This window comes from Haliotis rubra, unplaced genomic scaffold, assembly GCF_003918875.1.
Source record: "Haliotis rubra isolate DU_JTF1 unplaced genomic scaffold, ASM391887v1 Scf51, whole genome shotgun sequence".
NCBI lineage: Eukaryota > Metazoa > Mollusca > Gastropoda > Lepetellida > Haliotidae > Haliotis > Haliotis rubra.
The window spans coordinates 2,793,054-2,816,133 of NW_025767202.1; the positions used below are offsets into that span (position 1 = coordinate 2,793,054).

Genomic DNA, 23,080 nt, shown 5'->3' on the forward strand with positions numbered 1-23,080 from the left:
GTTTTCTGATCTAAGAGTAGAACTAAATCCATGTGGAATGGTATGAGATTACAAACTGTGAACTACTCTTTGAATTGTCCAGTGACAGATGGATTGGACGTCAGTAAGTGAAAAGGCTTACCAGTCACAGCCGGTGTAACAATACCATTGGGCCAGTGATATGATACGTATGGTGATAATAGGGTGCGATACAATAAGTATCTTGATACATGCTCTAATCCTTTCTGCAGGTCAATCACAACCCAGAATCATTTGTTTTTAAATTTCTGACAGTGAAGATATTGTATAGAAACATAAACTTAGGGGCTCCGCGAAAATACTGCCAACCAGAAAATACTAGAGATATAATATCTGTATCAACTGGTCCTTGAAAAGATTATTTTTCACATTTTTCCACAAGTGTACTTTGTAATGTATTGCAAAACAAGAGTTGTAAATCTGTGTACAGTATCATTAGCCTCATGTCACAGTACAATACTGATACAATACTGTATTGCCGCTGCTTTACATCAAAAATCAACAAGAATGATGACACTGAAAGACATCTCATCAAAAGTTAATCTGAACACAATGGCACCTACCTGTGTGACCTGGCCCTCTGCAATGTTCTTCATTTCTTGACTGAGATTCCTGGAGTTGGGGAGAGTCTGCAAGTACACCACACACATCACATAGCGGGGTCAACAGTTAAGGGTGTACTAACAGGGTGTACTAACAGGTTGACCAACATGTCTGTAACAGTCTTCAGACATCTGTCATAATACTACTCATGCACTTGTACTGCTCAACTAACAATAGGGACATTCCAAGAAAGACATAGTCCTTATTTCTGTATGCCAATGTAGCGTTGAGTAGAACACAGAAAGTTCCAGTCGATCCAGAAACATCACCTAACCAGTGAGTGAGTTTAGTTTTACGCCGCATTTAGCAATATTCCAGCTACATGGTAGCGGTCTGTAAATAATCGAGTCTGGACCAGACAATCCAGTGATCAACAGCATGAGCATTGATCTACGTAATTGGGATACGATGACGTGCCAACCAAGTCAGCGAGCCTGACATCCCGATAGTCGCCTCTTACCACAAGCATGGGTTACTGAAGATCAATTCCTACCTGGATCTTCACAGGGAACCACCTAACCACTTACAAGTACCACTGATTGCAACCTGGGCCCGTATGGAGTGTATACTACTCAAAATAAATAAAGAACACACTGTGAACAACCATGAGAGATCAGCCATGTACAGGTACTGAGTGTTTGTTAACTTTCTTCGACCAGAACATTCAATGTCTCCTACCTTAACAAAGAACTTGGTGACCTGGAAGAGTTTGTCTGCACATGACTTGAATATGGCGCTGTCTTCATCTACCCCATGATGCACCAGCACAGACTTGACAATCTGCTCCAGTTTCTGCAATATAATACTGTTGCTTATATCAAGTACCTATGTGCAGAATTCATCTTTGCTGTTAGCATGAAGTTAGACGTGTTCAATACGGTTGCTGGCTGAACTAATTTAGTTCTGTTGATCATGGCAGTGATAACTTATTACAAATCCATTAAAAGGGCTATACTTTAACGATTACAGAAACATTAAGGAACTAGTTAGTGCCTTGCCTCTAGCTGACCTGAGTGTTATTCAATGACTTGAACTTGTTTTCAGTAACAAAATCTCAAAATATATCATGATACTTTTATACATGTGTAAATTTAAGTGAGCTATGTTATATACTTCAGTAAGCACCTGAACAGATCACAGGGTAGGGTTTTTAGTCTGGGTGACAGTATGTTAATCCATATTCATCATATCTCACAAACTGACATATTAGTACAAATCTCATTCAATCTATCTCAACATTCTCATAGTGGTTGAACAAAGAGTTATCTCCCCATACAAACTATTATTAGTGACAAAGATAACTCCGCAAACTGAGATGTCAAGAAGAACTACCTTTTTGTGCCTCTCTGAACGTGACTGTTTCCTTGCCCTCTCCTCATCAGCAACACTGGCAGTAGATGCAGGTCTCGAATGTGATGGTTTATCGTATCTCTGTGACGAGAAAACATCATCTCGGTCATCTGATCGGTTCAGCAAATCCGGATCTGATCGTCGCTTCCTCTTCGGTGGCAGGGGCAGCACATGGCTGTCCGACTTGAGGCGCTGAAAAGAAGCACTTGGTTGTTTCCGTGGCGACCGTCTTAGCTTCTCGGAGGGCAGGGTCTGGCGTTTCCGTGGACTCTTCAGCCCTGGATGCTGCAGCAGCATCTTCTGTCGGGACGGCTGGGATGACGCTCTTCAGGGGAAAAGAGAGGCAACATGTATTTACTATGTAGTTTAATGTGGATAACCACTTTGTCAAATATGTCAAATATTCTGCCCGTCAACAGCAGCTATCCCAAAACTGCATTCGTGTAACAGATGGACTGTGTCAACAATACTGATCCTGCACAGAACCAGTGCCATGTTTGATTGGAACTGGTGATCAGGCTTGGTGGAATGGTTGACAGCATGTCATCATGTCCCATTTCATGGATCAGTACTCATGATGTCTGTCACAAGGCTGCCCCGTCCAGCCTCTAGCAGATGGTATGTGTTTAAGTGCAGCATGGCACAACAAATAAGGAACAAACAAGAAGAGCAGATTGATGCCACTTTGTCATGTCACATCAAGCATAAGGAGAGCAAAATGAAATACAGGGGCCCGGTCCACTAAGCGTTCGGAACATTACGACAGGTCGTAACTCTATAGCTTACCATAGGCTTACACATGTCATGGCGCTCTGAACGCTATGGATCAGGACCCTGGACAATTACAATTACCAAACTGATGAAACACAAAAGAATATGTATGATGCTAACAAATGAGAGAACGTGATCCAAGGAATTCTGGGATTTGACTTTCAGATATAAACTAAGGGGGACAACTCTAGTCATCTGACAAGAAACCAGCATCTTCACCTGATCTCATCCTTCAGTGGCTGCAGTGATGTGAGTGGACCTCGTGGTGACTTCCTGGACGGCGACATGAGACTCCCTGACTTCCGCTTCCTGTCTCCGGACTCTGACTTGTGTGGCTTCTTCTTGGTGAGGATGTGTTTGGTCGTGAAGGAACTACATGTCTCGTTCTTGATGAACTTCTCTCGTAAACTGGAGTAGTGTTTTTCATTCTTTTCTGATATTCTGTCCTTGTAGTAACTACAAGAATATTGGAAACAAGTCTATATGAACCAATCACAGATAAGGTGGTGTAGGTGAGTGGAGTTTAAAGGCACTTTTAAGATAATGTGCATGGATGGGTGTGCATGTCTTTGATATGTCTGTCACACTGCTGTCTGTATATGCTAGTCTGGACTAGTATGCTGCTTTAATACTGATACACCATGGAGATATAACTCAACATGGATCCAGGACACTCCATACTGACTAGGAGCAGATCAATCCCATTTAAGTTTGACATGCAGTCGTTATACTTACAAAAGAAACAAAACATTAGATTGAATGGTAGAAGTTCTGTGGATCTCATAGAACGAGGAAGATGACTGTTACTTACTCAATGCCATGATACAGTGTATCCATGCAATCTGGCCACAACAGAGTTGTCTCCCCCCTGACTACTGAGTTTTGTCAGCTTGCGTCTTGACTGCTGTAAATAGATGAAATTTTTGGAGTTGAAATTTTCACCTTGTAATTGCCTTGTGCCTTGAAACTATAACCTCACCCCAAAACAACTGCTTTCAGATCTGAATTATTGGGAAATTTAATGCTTTTTGAAAGAATCTTTTCTTTCGAAGGCAGAAAGTCAGTTATTCTCAAGAACAATCATCCCATTCCCTCTGGTATCTATCAGTGTTATTTGTAACAGCCAAGCTGCAATATTTAAGGGCACATTTCATATCAATGACTAAACATACATAAACATAATCACTGATACCTGTCTGATTGGTGAAAGCTTGTCAATAGAAGCACTGCCATCAGGGTTAAACAACTTGATGAAGTCCTTCACTTCTATCGTTGACACACCTGAAATAAGCTGTGTAATTAACAACCAAGAAGCAGACAAAATGTAACCAATATGTAATTTTTTGAGTAAAATTGATATTTTATACTTATCCTGACTCATGCTCTTTTGCTTGTCTCCTTCCTCTTGCGAACATAGTGGAACACTTGTATCTCCCTAATTGAAGTTCCCTTCAATGTAAAATCACTAATTAGTACACCACGAGTTACCTCCCTTCCACAAGCTCGGGAACGAGGGCGCCACCTCTACCCATGTGCCTCACTCTCTCCTCATATACTGAGCCCAACATTTGAATTTACAGGGAAATCCAAAGTGTTATTTGGGGAGGATGGGAGGGCTGACCTCATGAGTCAGGATAAGTATAAAATATCAATTTTACTCAAAAAATTACATATTTTTCCTTATCCTGACTCATGCTCTTTTGCTTGTAGAATCCAACAGAGCGGAGGTGGGAATATATAATACTTTGGATTTTAATAATTAGTGATTTGAACTGTGATGATTGTAATAACCCTATGAGAACTTCATAAAGGCATTGAACTGATGAATTCCTGCTGCCAGCTTATCAGCTGCCATATAGAGGTTATTACAATGTACTTATTATGATAAGTATATATAATATTAATACAATGCTTAAGACTAATAGACTTAAGCTTGTTAATATGCTAGTATAAACTCCTTAGAGTTTGTTAGCTAAAATACTTTAAGATATAAACATAGCACTAAGCTTAAAAATATGATTAATTTTAAGCTAATTATATAATAACAAACCTCTTTAGGGTTTGTTAGTTAAAATATTTATATGATATAGACAGTGCTGAGCTTAAGATATGAATAAGCTTAGCTATATATATAACAGCAAACTTTGTAGAGTTTGTTAGCTAATACATTTTTACAATATGAGTATAGTATTGTGCTTAAGATATAATTATCTTAAGCTACATATATAATAGCCAAACTTAGTAGAGTTTGTTAGCTAATATATTTTTACAATATGAGTATAATACTGTGCTTAAGATATAATTAACTTAAGCTACATATATAATAGCCAAACTTAGTATAGTTTGTTAGCTAATATATTTTTACAATATGAGTATAGTACTGTGCTTAAGATATAATTAACTTAAGCTACATATATAATAGCCAAACTTAGTAAAGTTTGTTAGCTAATATATTTTTACAATATGAGTATAGTACTGTGCTTAAGATATAATTAACTTAAGCTACATATATAATAGCCAAACTTAGTAAAGTTTGTTAGCTAATATATTTTTACAATATGAGTATAGTACTGTGCTTACGATATGAATGAGCTTAAGCTACCTATATATAATAGCCAAAAAAAACTCTGTAGAGTTTGTTAGCTAATGCATTTATCATGTAACCTCTGTGATGATAAAAAACGAGCTTAAGCAAATTATATATAGCATGAAGCTATTTAGTACTGTTATAAGATAAGTAAAAATCTGTAAGATTGACTTATCTTCTCCGAGGAACTGTCAACTGTTGTGCAAGGACCATGGGATCGAATTGGTGGATACCTGAGATGTCCTCGGTGGTGATATCTCTCAGATAATGGTTGGCAACCACCATATCGGATCTACAGTAATAAACCCTCCATTATTTCAAATAACATTTGTGTAGATGAAATTGTAGAAGTTAGGGCTCTAATATCAAGAGTATTAAAGCTCATGGAGGGTCGGATTAGGTCCATCTGTCTTGTATGCACGTAGTATGACAGTTCTGATCCAAACGGAGATATAGTACGTGAGACTACACTCTGCGTAAGTTGATGATAGAGGAAAAAAATCTGTTGTATTTTTCTTCCTGTTTGGTTTGGTGGAGATAAATTTACAGTGCTCTTGCTGGCCAGCGTGATAGCATCATCGTATCATGGAGTCCAAGTATGTCATCCAGGCATGTTCATAAACCTCACTTGTGAGGTGTTGTAGCACTATATTCATATCCCCAAGTTGGTACGTGAAACTTCCGTTTATTCTCCAAACAGAAACTTAGTAGGTTTACTAACCATCTAGTTGTGTTAGTAGCTTGATGATGAAATTCAGGTGTAGTCTGAAACGCTGTGGATTTCGATCCACTTGTATCACGTCGTCTAGGTAAATCGTTGCGATGTCCTTGACGATGTATGTGCACAACCGGGAGTTTGTGTCCTCGATGAACTTTATGTAAAATCGCCTGACTGCTGTGCCCTTGTCTAAACTTGACAGGGAGGTCTCTAACCTGAAGAAAGCAGCCTAATCATGAAGGTTCAGGTTAACTGGGCTGTAAGGAGGCTTGCTCGTTCATTGATATAAAGTTGTCACTTGCAACCTATGTCTTGAACTGTGAACTATGCTCGACCTCTGTGTAGGGCGTTGTTCATCGGGGTCCAATCAGAATAAGGCATTTTGATTCTGTAGAGTACCCGCGCTGTGATGTCACCGGTGTAGCAGGAAAAGGAACCTTGTATAATATAGTGCCGTCGTTGATATTAGAACAATCATCGGTCTTCATCGTAACTTCCCGAAGTTACCCGAGTGACCACGTGTTTCGAGGATTAATGGTAAACGCGCGAAAGCTTCGGCGCAAAATACCTTGCTCTGTAATATTAATGCTGGGTAGGTTATTTTCCTGGCTGTCGTGAAAGTACTTCAGTTTTGAATATAATTCCGACTTCTTTATATATAAAGGTACAATAACTTGTAAGTTGTCAGCTTGTAGACTGTATACATGAATGTATCGTCATAATTGTAGAATTAAAGCTGAATTTGTTGTACATATTTCTTCTCAGAAATGTTGACGATTATGAGTTATACTCGCTGTAACAAGGCTGCTGTTCAATTTCGATATTGAATTGTCTGCAGATATGCGTAATGGTCACGCATGTAGATAATCGTATCGTCGTCCGGGATTGCATATACTAGCAATTTATACGGAATAGTTGATTTCTGTGAAGATCTATGAAACGTCGTTGACAAATTAATACAGCGACGTTCTGTGTTGTAAATAGCCTGTGCAATTGTCTTCGCGTAGGCTTATAGACGGCATCTGGCATACAGTTGATAGACAACTTATGCGATGTCTTGAACGGACTGAGGAGTAGCTATATATGACGAGTGGCTAGTATATGGAGACCTTGGAGGAGACTTCCTCGGTGAACGCCGGAGACTTCACGAAGCTCTCGAAGTATCCCTTCTAGATCTACTGGTGAAGTAGACTTGGAGCCACTTAGCCTTCGCGACCTTCGCGAAGGTATCGAGTCAAAGTCCGATTAGAATATATATATATATATATATATATATATATAATATATATAAGAGCGCTTGCTTCGCGAATGGCCTCTGTGTTTAACAGGATGTGGGGTCGGCGAAGCGCTACTCCTCCGCGACGTCCCTTGTAGCTGGTGAGGCTCTAGCTCCTTCGCGGAGGCGGCCTGGGACTTGCTGGTTCTGCATAAGTAGGGCCGAGTGGATCATCTTATCATTTTCAGAAGTCGTGTTACGAAATCTGGTGATAAGTGTCTCAATGATCGTTCTAGATCTATTTAGGCCAACGAACATACGTCTCGTCATGGATTCAACTGAACCAATTTACGATTGTAGTTCTTATTGTTGATATCGATGATCAACTTGTAGTTTTCATCGATGTCTTAAGCCTTGAAGAAGGGGTCCATGTTGTGCGTGGAAAACTTCTAGGCGTGAAAGTTCGGCAATTATGGTGTCTGAACTTTTGTGGCTTTATGGGATGCTATGTCTAGATTCTGTGCTACCGCAGCAATCGGGTCGATCGGAGGTAGGGTGATAGCATCTGCGTCGTCTTCCTTCATCAGGTATGTCTGCGTCGTACTGCCACTCTAGGAAGGTGATGTAGACTTGTGTGCAGACTTGTGTGGTAACCTGTGAGGCGATCGATGTGGTGATGTACGAGGAGATCGGAGACTATTGACAGCTTCGCGAAGCTCTTGAGTAGTCCCTTGACTCTGTTAAATGACGATCTATATTCGGGTGTCCTTCCCGAGTGCCTTCGCGAATGCCTTCGCGAACGCCTTCACGAACGCCTTCGCGAACGCCTTCGCGAAGCTTCCTCTGCGTTCGGTGCTGGGGAACGGCGATTTGAGCTTCGCGAAGGCTTCCGTGAGGTCTGGTGGCTGAGTCTGCATCTAAGGATGAAGCCGAGGAATGTGATGATCTATCCCGCCTTCGCGAAGGCCTTCGCGAAGGCTGTACATCTGGGTCCTTCGTCAAGGTGGTCTGCGACTTCCTTCGCGAAGGCTGCATCGTCTTGGCTGCTACGTTGACTGGAGGTGCCTCTAGAGTGTTGTCTAAGTTGGAGCCTTCGCGAAGGCTCGTACTCTGGGCTGGCTGCTTCTCCAGTCTGTAGTGACCCTCCATCACGACCATGATTTGCCGTAGTAGCTCGTCTGGGATGGTCTGCGACGAAGTAGTCGGTGCCATCTCTGCGCTGTTAGTGGTGGGGCCCTCAGGTAAGTCGTCTGACATCAGTGTAGAGACATCAGGCTGCATGACGATCTCTGCTGATGTCATTGTAGCTGTCACCGGTCGCTACTTGTCTCATACGTCGAGGATGATGATCGGCTGATCATCGTAGAGGCCAAGTTCAGCGGCTGGAACAATCTCGGTTGAGAAAGTCCTAGTAGACTTCGTTGAATTCCCCTCAGAGGTCGACGCTGCCCTGGGGGTGCGAAGTCTGCGTTGAGTGTTGGTAGCGACGGGACCCTCAGGAAGATCATCGAATGTTGATCTGCGCTGACATCACTGTTGCCGACATCAGTCATTCTTTGATGTACATCAGGAATGATGATCGGCTGATCATCATACAGGCCCAAATCTGCGATGAGAACAATCTCGGCTGAGAAAGTTCTAGTAGACTTCGTTGAATACCCCTCAGTGCGACGAAGGGATGTCTGGGGAAGCAGGACGCTTCTTGGAGGCGGCGGACTACGTCCCACGCCTCTCCACCATTCTAGCGGAAACCCAGACGGGAGGGGGGTCGACCAACAGCAGTAGACTGGCGAGGGGTTCAGGTGTATCAGTCATGCTAGACTCTGCATACGTGACCTATCTGCTGCGCGTCTCAAACGCAAAGTAATTATTTATTAAAGGTAGAATTGGATAAATTAGTATCGCAACTGCAACGTGAATCACATGAAACATGGCGCAGTACAGCTAGGGCATATTAAATGCGGATCAGCAGCAGAATAAAAAACGTAATGTGCAACAGTACAGAATTTTTATCAACGTAATCCACTGCAACAGCACGGCGTCCCGTGCATAAACAGTAGAAACACGACTAAATATCAATATATAATTGTTGAAAGATACTAGCTAAACCTCTATAGATCTCTATACGAGGTAACTAACTAAATATAATCAAAGGATATAGTGTGTCGGGAGACACAGGCGCTCTCACGTCCAGCTCACTGGGCGAAGAAGGAGAGAGTGAGGCACATGGGTAGAGGTGGCGCCCTCGTTCCCGCGCTTGTGGAAGGGAGGTAACTCGTGGTGTACTAATTAGTGATTTTACATTGAAGGGAACTTCAATTAGGGAGATACAAGTGTTCCACTATGTTCGCAAGAGGAAGGAGACAAGCAAAAGAGCATGAGTCAGGATAAGGAAAAATTTAGTTTTTTTATCTGCATTCCTTTTTAAAACAAGTCATAATATTTTACACTCATTGATTATAAATAATTAGTTGCCAGTTCATTTAGTTTTACCAGTAAAATATAACATTGTATCTGTACCTCCGTGTCATTCTCTAATTGCCCTATGCCAAGAACAGAGCTCCAGATAAGATTTAGCTCATGTGGGTACTGTATCCACTGTATTTTTTTGGAGTGGGTATTATGAATGTTGAGTGGGTATTTCAATTTCCGTTACCATCTGCTTTCAAATATGTGCGTATTTCAGTCATTTTACTCACCTAAGTATATAATGTCATTGAGTAAGTTTACTAAGCAAGTATGTCCTGCCTTATGTCATACCTAATCAAAACCAACTTAAATATAATGGAAATGATTTCATAAAAAAATCACTCATCCTATACTGACAGTACAACACTTGTCCTATACTAACAGTACAACTTGATAGCAATCGATGTCTTTTTCATTACGCAAGCGATTTTTAGAAATATATTCCGCACGCATTTATTTTAAACTTTTTGCATATCTAACATTTTAAATGAGTAATTGGTACGCAACAATTAATTTTCAATGCGTAATTGGAAATTTTTTATGCGTATTTTACCCGGATACGCAGCTTATTTGGGCCTCTGCAAGAAGCTCAATACGCTGATTGGCCAACTTAACATTTATTGTAATATTGCATGTTTTGTTCACCCTGTAAATCTTTCAGCAGATTTCAGCAAAGGGACAAGATTCACTATGTTATTATGTGTTTCAGGGTGTCTTATCTATCCATGAATACAACATTCTTCACAATTAAATCATCTACAGTGCCAGGTGTTCTGTGAGAGATGCTAGTACGCACCATCATCATGTGGTGGGGAGGAGAGACAGGCACTCTCTGAAGACTGGTAGCGCCGCATCTCTCGCTTCTGTGTGTCCTTGTGTTGCACAGCTTTCCTCTCCAGCCAGTCAAGGGGATCCATGTCAACATCTGTGTCAGTCCATACGTAGGGTAAACATTGGCGCAATAACAATTGTTGCTTGGATATGACAACACTTGTGTGGTCACTAAGCCTGTCTTACATTTAAAACATGTCAGCATTCAGTGACTCATCCATCAGCCATGATAACTAAGTCTTCGTCTTTGATTGTTTGTTAAACAAAGATCCTCAATTCAAACCCAGCCTACCAAGTCTGAACACTCACCAAAGAAGCTATTCCATGTTTTCTATAACTGTTGAATTATTTATGTCATATCAGGGGTGGAAATAACTTTAAAATTGCTAGTGTATTCCAGCACAGTGGCACATGTAAAATCACTTGCCCTGATAATTTTTCCACTATACCGGCCGTTTTCTTGTTGATTTTTTAAATAAACAACATAATTAACATTGGAATATCAACTCGACACCGGTACAGTGTGATATACAAATTTGCTTGCCTGACAGAAAAAAACACTGGACTCGGGCGTTGGGCAATGTGTTATTTCCACCCCTGCATATACTGACTAATATACAGCTTCATGGCCTGATATATATCACCAAGTACACACTTTCAAGGTTGTTCAGCCAGACATAATTTGGTCATATATCAATAACATCCTGGGTCCAGAAAGTTCTGAAGTTCACAACTTAATTGTAAGATTGTTTCCGCTGACCTGGTTCGAGAGTGGGAATGGCATCTGATTCTTCAGCTCTCCTCACTGCCTCCTGGAACACCCCGTCCTGGAGCAGCTGATCCAGGAAGTTCTGCTGAATCTGCCCCAGGAACTTGTACAGCATCTCCACTGACATCACCGTTGGTTCCCCACTCTGCTCTAGTTCAGCTGGTGGGAGAAAGGGTTCTCTGTGAAACACTGCAGTGTCCAGGGGACAAATATTTCTGCCTCTACAACCTCCTTTATCATGTCTGTATTGAAAAACTGGACACCGTTACTTATTTTGTATGAAATCTTTACCAATAATACAGGAATATGAACAGGACTAACAACCACGCAACATACACACGCTGTCTGATTGAACTAGCTGAACCTATAACCCATACAAGTATGTTGATATACCTTCACCTTTCAACCATATATATTATCAGTACATTCATACCAGATTGTCCTCTAACCCATGTCATGCGAACATGTTGATATACCTTCACCTTTCAACCATACATATTATCAGTACTTTCATACCAGATTGTCCTCTATTCCATGTATTGCGAACATGTTGATATACCTTCACCTTTCAACCATATATATTATCAGTACTTTCATACCAGATTGTCCTCTATTCCATGTATTGCGAACATGTTGATATACCTTCACCTTTCAACCATACATATTATCAGTACTTTCATACCAGATTGTCCTCTAACCCATGTATTGCGAACATGTTGATATACCTTCACCTTTCAACCATATATATTATCAATACTTTCATACCAGATTGTCCTCTAACCCATGTATTGCGAACATGTTGATATACCTTCACCTTTCAACCATACATATTATCAGTACTTTCATACCAGATTGTCCTCTAACCCATGTATTGCGAACATGTTGATATACCTTCACCTTTCAACCATATATATTATCAATACTTTCATACCAGATTGTCCTCTAACCCATGACTTGCGAGTGCTCTGACATTAAAGTGTCCTACAACCAACATGATATTAGCTTGTCCTATTATAATCCATGTACTGCACATGCTGACACAAGACTGTCCTCTAACCCATGTGATCCTAGCTTGTCCTATAACCCACGTAATCCTAGCTTGTCCTATAACCCATGTGATCATAGCTTGTCCTATAACCCATGTGATCCTAGCTTGTCCTATAACCCATGTAATCCTAGTTTGTCCTCTGATCCATGTATTGCTGGTTCCCTTACCGACCCAGTCCTGTAGCATGTGTGTCTGCATGTGGACAAGACTCGTGTTGATCTGGTCGACGAGTTCCCCAGTCATGTGAGGTAGGCTACTCAGGTACGTCTCCATGCTGTCACTGGGCCCCTCACTGGAGCTCCCACAACACACACCGCTGTACAGGCCCGAGTCGATGCGGAACAAGTTTGAGTTTATTTCCGAACTGTCACGCAGGACGACAGCAGTGAGGTGGTCTGCAGATGAGGAGGACTCATCTCTCCTCAACACGACATGGAGGAAGTGGGCAGGAGTCAACAGGTCTTCCTCTTGTTCTAGGAGAAGAAAGAGGCAAACAAGTGAACGCTGTTTTATGCCACTTTGGATTCGAATATCATGACAGGGCATCACAAATCACTGCATCCGTGTATGGAACTGAACCCAGACTTTCAGCATGACAGACGAACAGTTTGAATACCAAATCAGTTGACAGATGATCTCACCAATATCTGCTTTTAATCAGTCCTTATCCCTTATGCAGTGAAACTTTGAAGCAGTTCAAAACACAAAGTGACATCTCATTAGCAAAGTAATATAAACATACACATAAATACCTGGCTTGACACATCCTGTCCAGTGTCAGTACAAATTACCAGGGAAGACCAACCAGGTTAGTGAAATAACCAGCAATAATGTAATAGTATATTGTAAACACTTCCAGACCTGTCATCTGACAAGGCAGTAGGATTTAAGAAGAATTCACATTGTTTATACCTACACATTTCCCCTTTCAAAGCCAATACTTCCAAAATATTCTACAAATTTCCAAATGCAATGATTCGGCCACTGCTGACATAATGGTTCACAGGTTTGATGTCAGCTAGAGGTCTAGAGAACATGTGACAAACAATGACCACAGAGAGGACCTCCGGCTGATAAAACTTTGATTACACAAGTCTGTATTTACAAGGACCAGTAACAATTTGGATAGCTAGCAGAATCGAACCCCACTGGCCTGTGGTTTTGTGTTTGTTTTTTCCGTTAATTACCATCCTTCAACCAGTGAGTTACAAGTTGTCTCCACTGAATGTCAAGGGAGACAGACAGTTTGTAGTTGGAAGTTACGCACGTGTTACTTTATCTATTACTCATTGGTATTTTAAGACAGAAAGTAAAATAACTTGAATATCAGATCCAGAAAGTTTGTAGCACTCAAGCTATGACCTAGATGATGTAATTGATTGACTGTTGGGTATATCTGACCTATGACATAGTCCACATTTGCCATGACACTCTCCCTCCAGGCCTGGGCACTCAGTTTCTGGGTACAGTCGACCACCGACCCCGAGTCGTACACGGCCAGGCGGCAGATCACTGCAGTCTGTTGAACAGACATGACCAGGGTATAACAACTGTAAACAGTGTCTTAGCACATTTGTGCAAGTAACAAAGCAAAGTATAGAATGACATTTGTAATGAAGCCTATGATAAGCAGTTCCTGGCTTGCCTCAGATGACTGGACAACACCCACATATGACGTTTTTGTAATTTTGTAAATTGTAATTCCCAAATTTGTCAGAAATGTGTAGGATATTGTAGCCATGGTAATTGATTTTGATTAGATTAGAAACACAAGACACCAAGATATTCTTTGTTTCAGAACCAAACTAATCCTACTCAAATATAAGGAGGAAAACAAACTTTCATTTAAAGATATGAAAAGCCCTAGCTTTATAGTTTAGACAGACAGACAGTTTTATTCAGTAAAAGGCCACTGGCCCATAATACTGTCAAATGCGTGATCACACATCACATGAATGGTACACAATGATTTATAAAAATATCCTGCTCTTCATTCTAATTTGTACATTATATAAGAATAAAGAAACATTCTTAATCATATCGACATTTGCAGATTGCATAATATGGATAAAGTTGTTTATCGTTGGCGGCTAACTTAAATATTTCCCAATATATTTCCCTCGAATATCAGAGAAACATTCACAAATATACAAAATATGCCACTCATCTTCAACAACATTAATACCTTTGGATTTACAAAATAAACAAAATCTTTCATTAGAAGCAATATTTTCATATCTCCCAGTCTCTATTGCTAGATTAAAGTTTCCGCATCTAACTTTATAGTTTAGAGACATATGATCACATACTGAAGCATTCTGAAATGCATGGCAATAAATCCAGAATAACCCTCTTCTGGCAACAAACCAAAACACACTGTGCTACAAAACTATCTGTGTATTATTTCTACAGAAAATAACATGCATGCAGGGAACTGAAGGATAAAACTATCTGTGTATTATTTCTACAGAAAATAACATGCATGCAGGGAACTGAAGGATAAAACTATCTGTGTATTATTTCTACAGAAAATAACATGCATGCAGGGAACTGAAGGATAAAACTATCTGTGTATTATTTCTACAGAAAATAACATGCATGCAGGGAACTGAAGGATAAAACTATCTGTGTATTATTTCTACAGAAAATAACATGCATGCAGGGAACTGAAGGATAAAACTATCTGTGTATTATTTCTACAGAAAATAACATGTATGCAGGGAACTGAAGGACTGCTGCATATTTCTTGGTTCAGTATACAGAAGATCATCACACCTGTTCCTGCTCTAGGAGTTCCTGTACGAGTTCCAGCGACAGGTGGTGCGGCTTCCACACAGATCTGGGTCTCATAAGGATGTAACAGTTTCTACTGGCTCAAACACAGGCATCACTGACGTTCCACACACAGCCCTTGTAAACTAATGGAGCAGCTGACAAACACTGTAATGGTGACTGTACCCATCCCAATACATGTATATACAATTATAATCTGCTTGTGTGAACAAAGGTCTTCAAGCCATTGAAACCAACATACTCTGGCACCAGAATTTTGTTATTGTTTGTTTGTTGTTTAACACCACAATCAGTCTGGACCAGACAATCCAGTGATCAACATCATGAGCATCGATCAATGCAACTGGGATACGACTGACTGACTGAGTTTGGTTTTACGCTGCTTTAGCAATATTCCAGCAACATCACGTCGGGGGACACCAGAAATGGGCTTCACGCATAGTACCCATGTGGGGATTCAAACTCGGGTCTTCAGCGTGACGAGCCAACACTTTAACCACTAGGCTACCCCACCGCCCCAACTGGGATACGAAACATGTCAACCAAGTCCGCGAGCCTGACCACCTGATCCTCCTGTTTGTCGCCTCTTACGACAAGCATGGGTTACAAGCATGGGTCATGTATCTCACTACCATTCTATCTGTTCACATGCACTGCATAAATGATCATCTTACTGTGCCGCAATAAACGTTCCGTGGTACCAAATGTCCATCCCCTAAACTGGACATTCCACAGGTCACTATGATCATCTCCTCACAAGTCACACCCATTATATTTTCAGCCAATCAGGAAACAGTACTTCACAAGTGGGCTGGGTCGTATGTTCCTAAGCCAACCAAACGCAATGTATTCTTAAGCAAAGAAAAAGAACATGCAAAATATCTTTTAGACATTCTCCTGTATGTTTAGAACTGCCAAGTGAGTCACATAACACATTTCCCCATCACCCATAAACTGCTGATAACATGTGACATCTTGTTCTCATCAAGGATACAGCCTCAGTGTGTACTGTGTCAACATGAAAGATGGCAGCGTCCTTGCATCCACCTGGTCCAGGACCTCCAACATCCTCCCCATCACTGGAACACCTGTCTGTTCAAGCTGCAACAACAATCACAGCTACAGTACACACATCACCTGCCATGTGCAATGATGTGTAGATATAGTGGTACAGTATGCCCATTGTTAGTAATTCTTTACTGCAGATAGAAGTCACAAATATCTCCCAGAAAATCAACTCCGTAACTTTGCATACAGATGCTACCCACTTGTATTATTCAGTGTGCATAAGGCCACAGATGTGATTCTCAGTCTAGGCCTCAACCTGTGTTACAATTCACATGCATAAACTCAGCAGTCCCTTCAGTGACAGATGAACACGTCCTCCTATGACCGGTTTTTCATGTTTTAGTGCATTTCCTTTGCAAGAGCTGCAAAAGATGCAGTTATCTTCTATAAGATTCATTTCGTATTATTATATGAGATTTCAGACAATTTAGAATCTGTATTTCACAATAATTTCTCATCACAGAAACTGGAGATGTGACTAAGTTATTCATTTCGGAGACCAGTGCCGAGTAAATCTTGCTTTCGGTGATCACTACCAAAATATATCATAGTTGTCCCATAAACAGAGTATGCTTTATAGCTTCATTACACATAGCAACCTACTTGGTGTCTGTTGGTCAACTTCCTCAGTCGCTCAAGGAAGGCCTCTAGGTCATCCCGATCACACTGGAGTTGAAACCCAGGGAACACATGACCTTGACCTTCCTGAAAGGGAACACATAGAGATTATTACCTTTTATTTCTTAAATTATAAACCACGTTATAATAATGAAAAGACCCTCAAACAAGTCATCAAAAACAAGTGCATTAATTGGCAGTGGTTTGGTTGTATTGTTTCTTACCTGGGCCTACCAATGAAAACCAGCATGGAGCAACCAAACTATGGAAGATGCAGATACTTTTCTAGAAAATTACACAAAACTAACAAACATGACACAATCTCTATAAAGTGTGCATTCGTAATGATTAAAACATGACACATTGTCATTGTTGATTGCAATACACTGAACATGTGTGCACTGCATTTGTTGATGTCATTGGTTCCACTGAAAATGTGTCACGATCATTATGATCCATTCTTTATGGAGACTGCTTAATGTCTGGCATTTTTCTATTCAGAATGTATCTACATATTCTGTAGTTTTGTGCTGGTTGTCACTTAAAGGGATGACAGATATGCTTCAAATAGAGCAGGGAGGGAAGGTTGTATGTCTTGATGAGATGATACTGTGGGCTTGTGAACACTGGCCTGCTTGCATCATCCAACAGCACATGATGACTCACCACTTTGTTCATGACAGCGACCTTTCCCCGCCACACACGGTCATCCTCCCACGATATGCTGGAGATTTGGGAGGTGAAGGAAGCACCTGTAAAGTCCCCCAGGGCCTGCAGTGACTGTGGCACACTGTCTCTGATGACTGTGATTTCGGCATTGTGCCAACAGGACAGCTTCTTCAGAGCACCATACAAAGGGAGGTAACTGCAGCAAAACAAATGTAATGAATCACTTACTGGAATCTTTCTAGGTTAAGCCAGAGACCATATAACAGATCTCTGGTTAAGGTAACACACTGTGAGGATGTTTTTAAACAATAAAGGCAGAAACTATATATCTGCACAGGTTCTCTGACAAAAGATGCCTTTAACTAAATAGACTGACTGACTGACTGGGTAGATGATACTACAGCCTTCTATCTGTAAAGCAGATTACATGAGGGTAAGGATTGACCTACAGTCAAGATAACGTGGAATGAGGAATTCAAACACATGGTCAGCAGATCTTTAAGCAAGCGAGGCAACTATCCACAGTGTACCGGTAAGTGTGGTCACAAATACACAATGCCATTTAGAAAGTGACCACATTTGTAACATATGTTATATTTGGGATTACACTTTCTCAGTAAAGTACATATTCTAGGTACTTTCGTTGGGTTGAGTCCCATCCGAGATTGGGATCCACACCCCAAGAGTTAGGCACCTAGTTGCCAGCACAAAAAAGTCAGCTGTCTAACCCACTCAGCCACCGCAGATTTCCCCCTAAATGGAAGTCGTACAGCTGGTAGTCTAGACAACAGACTTTGTGTACCCGTCTCATAAGTGTAAATTGGCATGGCCCCCACGGCTGAAAGCTATGAAAACAAATTACCATTTACAAAGTGGTCAGATGTAAGATGTTATAATGGGGATAACACTTTCTCTCACTTTCTCTGGGATTACACTTTCACTCGGAGAGTGTGGATAAGTTGCCCGACTCTGACTGAAGGCTTGGGTTCGAATCCGAGATGGGATTCAACCCAACAAAAGGACTAGCATGTGTACTTTACTGAGAAAGTGTAATCCCAAATAGAAGAGTGGTCACTTGACATTTGGTTGGCGTCGGAATCTTGAGTTAGGGCAGGTTAGCAGGACTATATATTCTGAAAAGGTATCAGAATCTCAGACACGAAAACAAAAAGTTTACCATTCAGCTGCATTTGGCTCCTCCTGGAGAGTAGGTCTCACCAACACAACATGGACACCCACACCTGCAACATTCCAGTGAACTACAGAGGGAGGTAGATGTCTGCGTAGTCTTGCGGGAAAGAATTAGTAATAGCCCATGAAGGTTTAGAATATTCTGTAACAGAATACTAACAAAAAACCTGCAGAATGTATCCTGTCCCACAATAAAATATGTTGCACCTCTACGTAATGATTCACCATCATCATATAGCATTCCTTATGATGTTGGTTTCTGCATGTATTTAGTGACGAGGCAATCTCAGCGTGTTATTCTGTCTTTGGCTGAGGTTCACTCAAGGCTAGGGACATTTACCCTTTAGTTGATACAACAATCCAGAGGTGGAAATACAGTATCACTGTTATATGGAAACATGAAGCATGGTGACTATACATACCAGCGTATGGTAGTGAGTCGGACACCTGGAGCAGTCTGTGGGACAAACTGCTCTCTTCTGCACACCTGAAAATTAGGGCACATCTGACGATGATTAAACTTCGAAATACAGGGCATTACTTCACTGATTGTGGTAATTGTTGGAAGCAGAATTCACAAACCTGGCAGCAATGTAAAGAGAGCATGATTTGGGGCTAATTCACCGTACAGGTTTAAAATGGAGGGTGGTGTGTCTCTAGAGACATCATTGGAGGTCTACAGTGTTGATAGCCATGTCGTGACACCATCACCAGCAATCCATCGCTTTGTCCATGTGGGACAAGGATATTTTGTTTAAGGTTATCCCGTAGATCCTATGACTATCACTTCTCAACGCATGTATTTCGTGTTTGAAATAGGGCCTTTTTTTAATTGATCGTCCAAGACATGGAAAACCTAGCTTTTCCTAGTCCTAGACATGTAGAAAAAGTAGGTTTCCTAGTCCTAGACATGTGGGAAAACTAGGTTTGCTAGTCCTAGACATGTGGGAAAACTTCATGGCTCCAGGCAGACACAGACACAATATCCACCAAACCACAGGGGAGGTGTAAATAACTGAGGAAATCAACATCAGCTCTTTATGCTGCTTCAGATTCCAACATGGGTATGCAATGATATCAAACCCACTGTAAATAAAAACAGTGCAAAAATGAACATAATGAGTAGTGCTGGTATTGGCATACAACCTGCGATACGATACATCAAGATACTAAAATTTTAGTCACTACGATATATTGCCAAAGTGTAGTTCACTGAAGCTGCGATACATGATACAAATCCTGATAATGCTTTGAGGGTGGCGATGCGATACATTATCACGCGATACTAAAATCTTTAATTCTAACACCAACTATAAAACACCTTAAGATAAAAACAAAACCATTTTAAAGTATTTCACAAATTCAAGCCAGCTTTTTTCAATGTTCGTTCGAACTGACATAATTAAGTTTATACATGGACTTTGTCATTCTCTTCCCACAGAGGTTACTCCTGTCATATCTTCCTAAGCATTCTCTAGGACTTTGTGAATGTTGATAAAATTCGTAGCTCTATTTGACACAGTTCCTGATGCAAGAATTTCCGAGAAACTTATGAAGGAAAAATAAGTATGCATATATTTAATCATCAAACAAAAGTAAGTCTTTCTTGACAGATATCAGCGATCCAGCAATATTCAAAGTTAAACATCGATGTATCGCGTGGCCCATTTGAAGTATTGGATCGGGATATACAACAATGTACCGGTAAAACTTTGTATCTATTCACTGTATCGGTAGCCCATGGATCGATGCATCCATGCGTATCGATGAATCGTCACACCACTAATAATGAGTTTCAATGAAGTCCAGCTGGACTATTATGGCCGCATGGCAAGAACAAATGATTTGACTCTGGTAGGTCACACGATCACTGACCTGTCTCTTTCCTCTTTCTCATCAACTGACACCTCCTTCTTGTACTGGTCCAGATCCACATCCCTAGGAGAGGTCCAGCATCCATTGTGTTCCTGCAAGGCAGTCATGTACAAGTACAGTGAGTAACACACATTGACTGCTGGGATGTGTCGTGGTTGTCATGACCTTAACAATATCATTGTCAATTTGTAAGACAAGTCATCAGTGAGTCTACTACAACATGTGCTAAAGATGTTAATATCATGTTATCATTTATTCTACATGCATCCAGCAAAAGTGAAATCAACTTGTCAGTAGGAACAATTCAAATGGAAGCTGTAACAGTATATTCTGCAAAGCAACCAGCAACCCTCCAGACAACTGGGCAACCAACGTCTCCTTCATTATGTCCACTGTTGTCTTACAGTTAGGCATGTGCTGGCACGTGGTCCTGTGCATAGCGCTCAGGTCACAAATCAGTTGAAGTTAAGCAACGTCAGGCTCGGGCAGCCCTTGGATGGGTGACCGTGTTTGGCACCTTAACTCCTGAGACTTCAGTCCTGACCCACAACAAAGCACATGTGATACATGTGGTCTCACCTTAGGCAAGTGAGTTTAATCACAATTCCCTCTGTTCACCCAGCAGGAAATGGGTACCCCGGTGAAATAAGTCGTGAGACTATTAACCTTCTAGCACCTAACAGGCAGCTTGGGTTATCCGGGGTAATAATGATGTTAATGTGAGCTTTGAGCAGGATATCTAGCCTGGAAAAGGCGCGTTATAAATATTCTCATTATTATTTACATCATGATATAGATAGTCCAAATGTTAAAGCATCACAACCAATAAGAATAGAAAAAGTCCTCTTGACATCAGGAAAATATGACTTTGTGGTGTTTGTTCTTGTTTCTGTATAACTTGCATGACGTCATTCAATATTACAATACTTTACAAACTGTTTTCATAATGCAAAAATCGAAAACAATACTATTGCATGCAATTGTAGGATATTAAGTTTTAATGCAAAATTACGTACACAACCTCATCCCTTCAATTTGAAATTATTGAGAAGTGGGCTTCTGTGCCATGGTACTCTTGTTGAAGCACATCTAATGCTCACACTGTGTAGGCTGGCAGGTATACTGAACAAGCCATGAGTACACATACAGCACTGAACTGCTGTAACAATTATAACAAACTCTACATGGGTACAATGTGTGAAGCCCATTTCTGGTGTCCCCCGCCGTGATGTTGCTGGAATATTGCTAAAAGCGGCATAAAACCAAACTCAGTCAGTACAGGTCACAAATAATCAAATCAGAAAATACATATTCATATTAATGATAAAAGAAAGATCTATGTTGAACTTGAATTTAACAGGTTATTGTTTTAATGAACAGTGAATGACTTCTTGCAACATTACGTACAGATACCCCTTCCTTTATCAAACAGAATGGGAGGTCATCTATACATAAAGTTCTTGCCAAGTTACTGATCACCTGCTCGGATACCAACATCAAAATTAACACTTTCAATGTCATATATATTACAATGTCTTAACCACTGTGAACCATGAATAACAAGATAACTGTCTGTATGTACCTGTGCTGTCTTGAACAGGTTGTCTGTGCACAATACTTGAACAAGTGGTGAATTTAGACATTTTTCACCTTTATTCTGTTTCTTCACAAAATGTTCAAGACATTGGTTAATAGTATCGGCAGCTTCAGGATCTGAAATATATACAGTCATGTTTATTGTGTGTACTGCCTTAGGCAGAAATACACAAAACGCATGTTAGGAAATAGAAATAGTAATTAACACACAGAATTAATTATCACATATCAATTATCATGTATGTTGGGCTGGGATTAGCTACGATACATAGCGTTCACTGACAAGTTCATGTCAGTGAACGCTATGTATCTTAGGTAGGCTGGGATGTGACAATACAGATCAGACTCAACACTACCCAAGTACCAAGTCGCAAGTCTCAAGAGTTTCGTCATAATGACACCACTGACATCTGTAAATACGAACTGCCGTGGTAAACCGGGGGATGACCACCGCGTCAATAATTATTTACCGACACTTCCTTAACACTTCCAAGTTCCACCACGACTACTACCTGTGTTGTGTCATGTGTCCCTGACAATACTCAATAGTGACATCTGCACCTACCTGATATGTTCGCAAGGAACACTACATACGCCATCACAGCTACAATAAAACATTAGTCAATTCTGACAAATGCTACTGAATTTGACGTGTCCCGCATTGCGATCATGCATTAACCATCAACGACATTTCATGCGTTCACGTTGCAAATGTTTTGAAAACGGCGCTGGGACGGGTGTTGCCAAAGTTGTACGGGAAATTCCATCCGAGACGAACAAAAAGATGGATCGTGAAAGTTACGAAACTTAATTTTCTCAACACTGAAACGTTACATCAACTTGTTTCGTTTCTTATAACAAAATACACGTCATAATACATGATAATATAA

The 23,080-nt window shown here is 40.7% G+C and overlaps 1 protein-coding gene across 1 annotated transcript; it reads right to left on the minus strand.

The window, feature by feature from the left end:
• Positions 1-3,171: 3,171 nt before the first annotated feature.
• LOC124292213 (mdm2-binding protein-like) lies at positions 3,172-23,027 on the minus strand. Its single transcript, XM_046729266.1, has 16 exons — positions 22,756-23,027; positions 22,177-22,307; positions 20,595-20,686; positions 19,142-19,206; positions 18,706-18,769; positions 17,526-17,724; positions 16,845-16,946; positions 16,168-16,274; positions 15,156-15,219; positions 13,782-13,899; positions 12,548-12,853; positions 11,324-11,491; positions 10,529-10,657; positions 3,935-4,023; positions 3,554-3,646; positions 3,172-3,198 (listed from the first exon to the last, which is right to left on the minus strand). The coding sequence occupies exons 1-15, from the start codon at positions 22,787-22,789 to the stop codon at positions 3,554-3,556; spliced, it is 1,761 nt and encodes a 586-aa protein (XP_046585222.1). The 5' UTR covers positions 22,790-23,027; the 3' UTR covers positions 3,172-3,198.
• Between the last annotated feature and the right edge of the window lie 53 nt (positions 23,028-23,080).

Excerpts from the sequence above, each read along its gene's own strand:
- LOC124292213 (XM_046729266.1), bottom strand. The coding sequence starts at position 22,789 with ATGGCGTATGTAGTGTTCCTTGCGAACATATCAG. Across the intron at positions 19,207-20,594 it reads GAGAAAGAGGAAAGAGACAG|GTGTGCAGAAGAGAGCAGTT; the intron begins GTCAGTGATCGT and ends CCTAATTTTCAG. Across the intron at positions 11,492-12,547 it reads CATGCTACAGGACTGGGTCG|CTGAACTAGAGCAGAGTGGG; the intron begins GTAAGGGAACCA and ends TTCTCCCACCAG.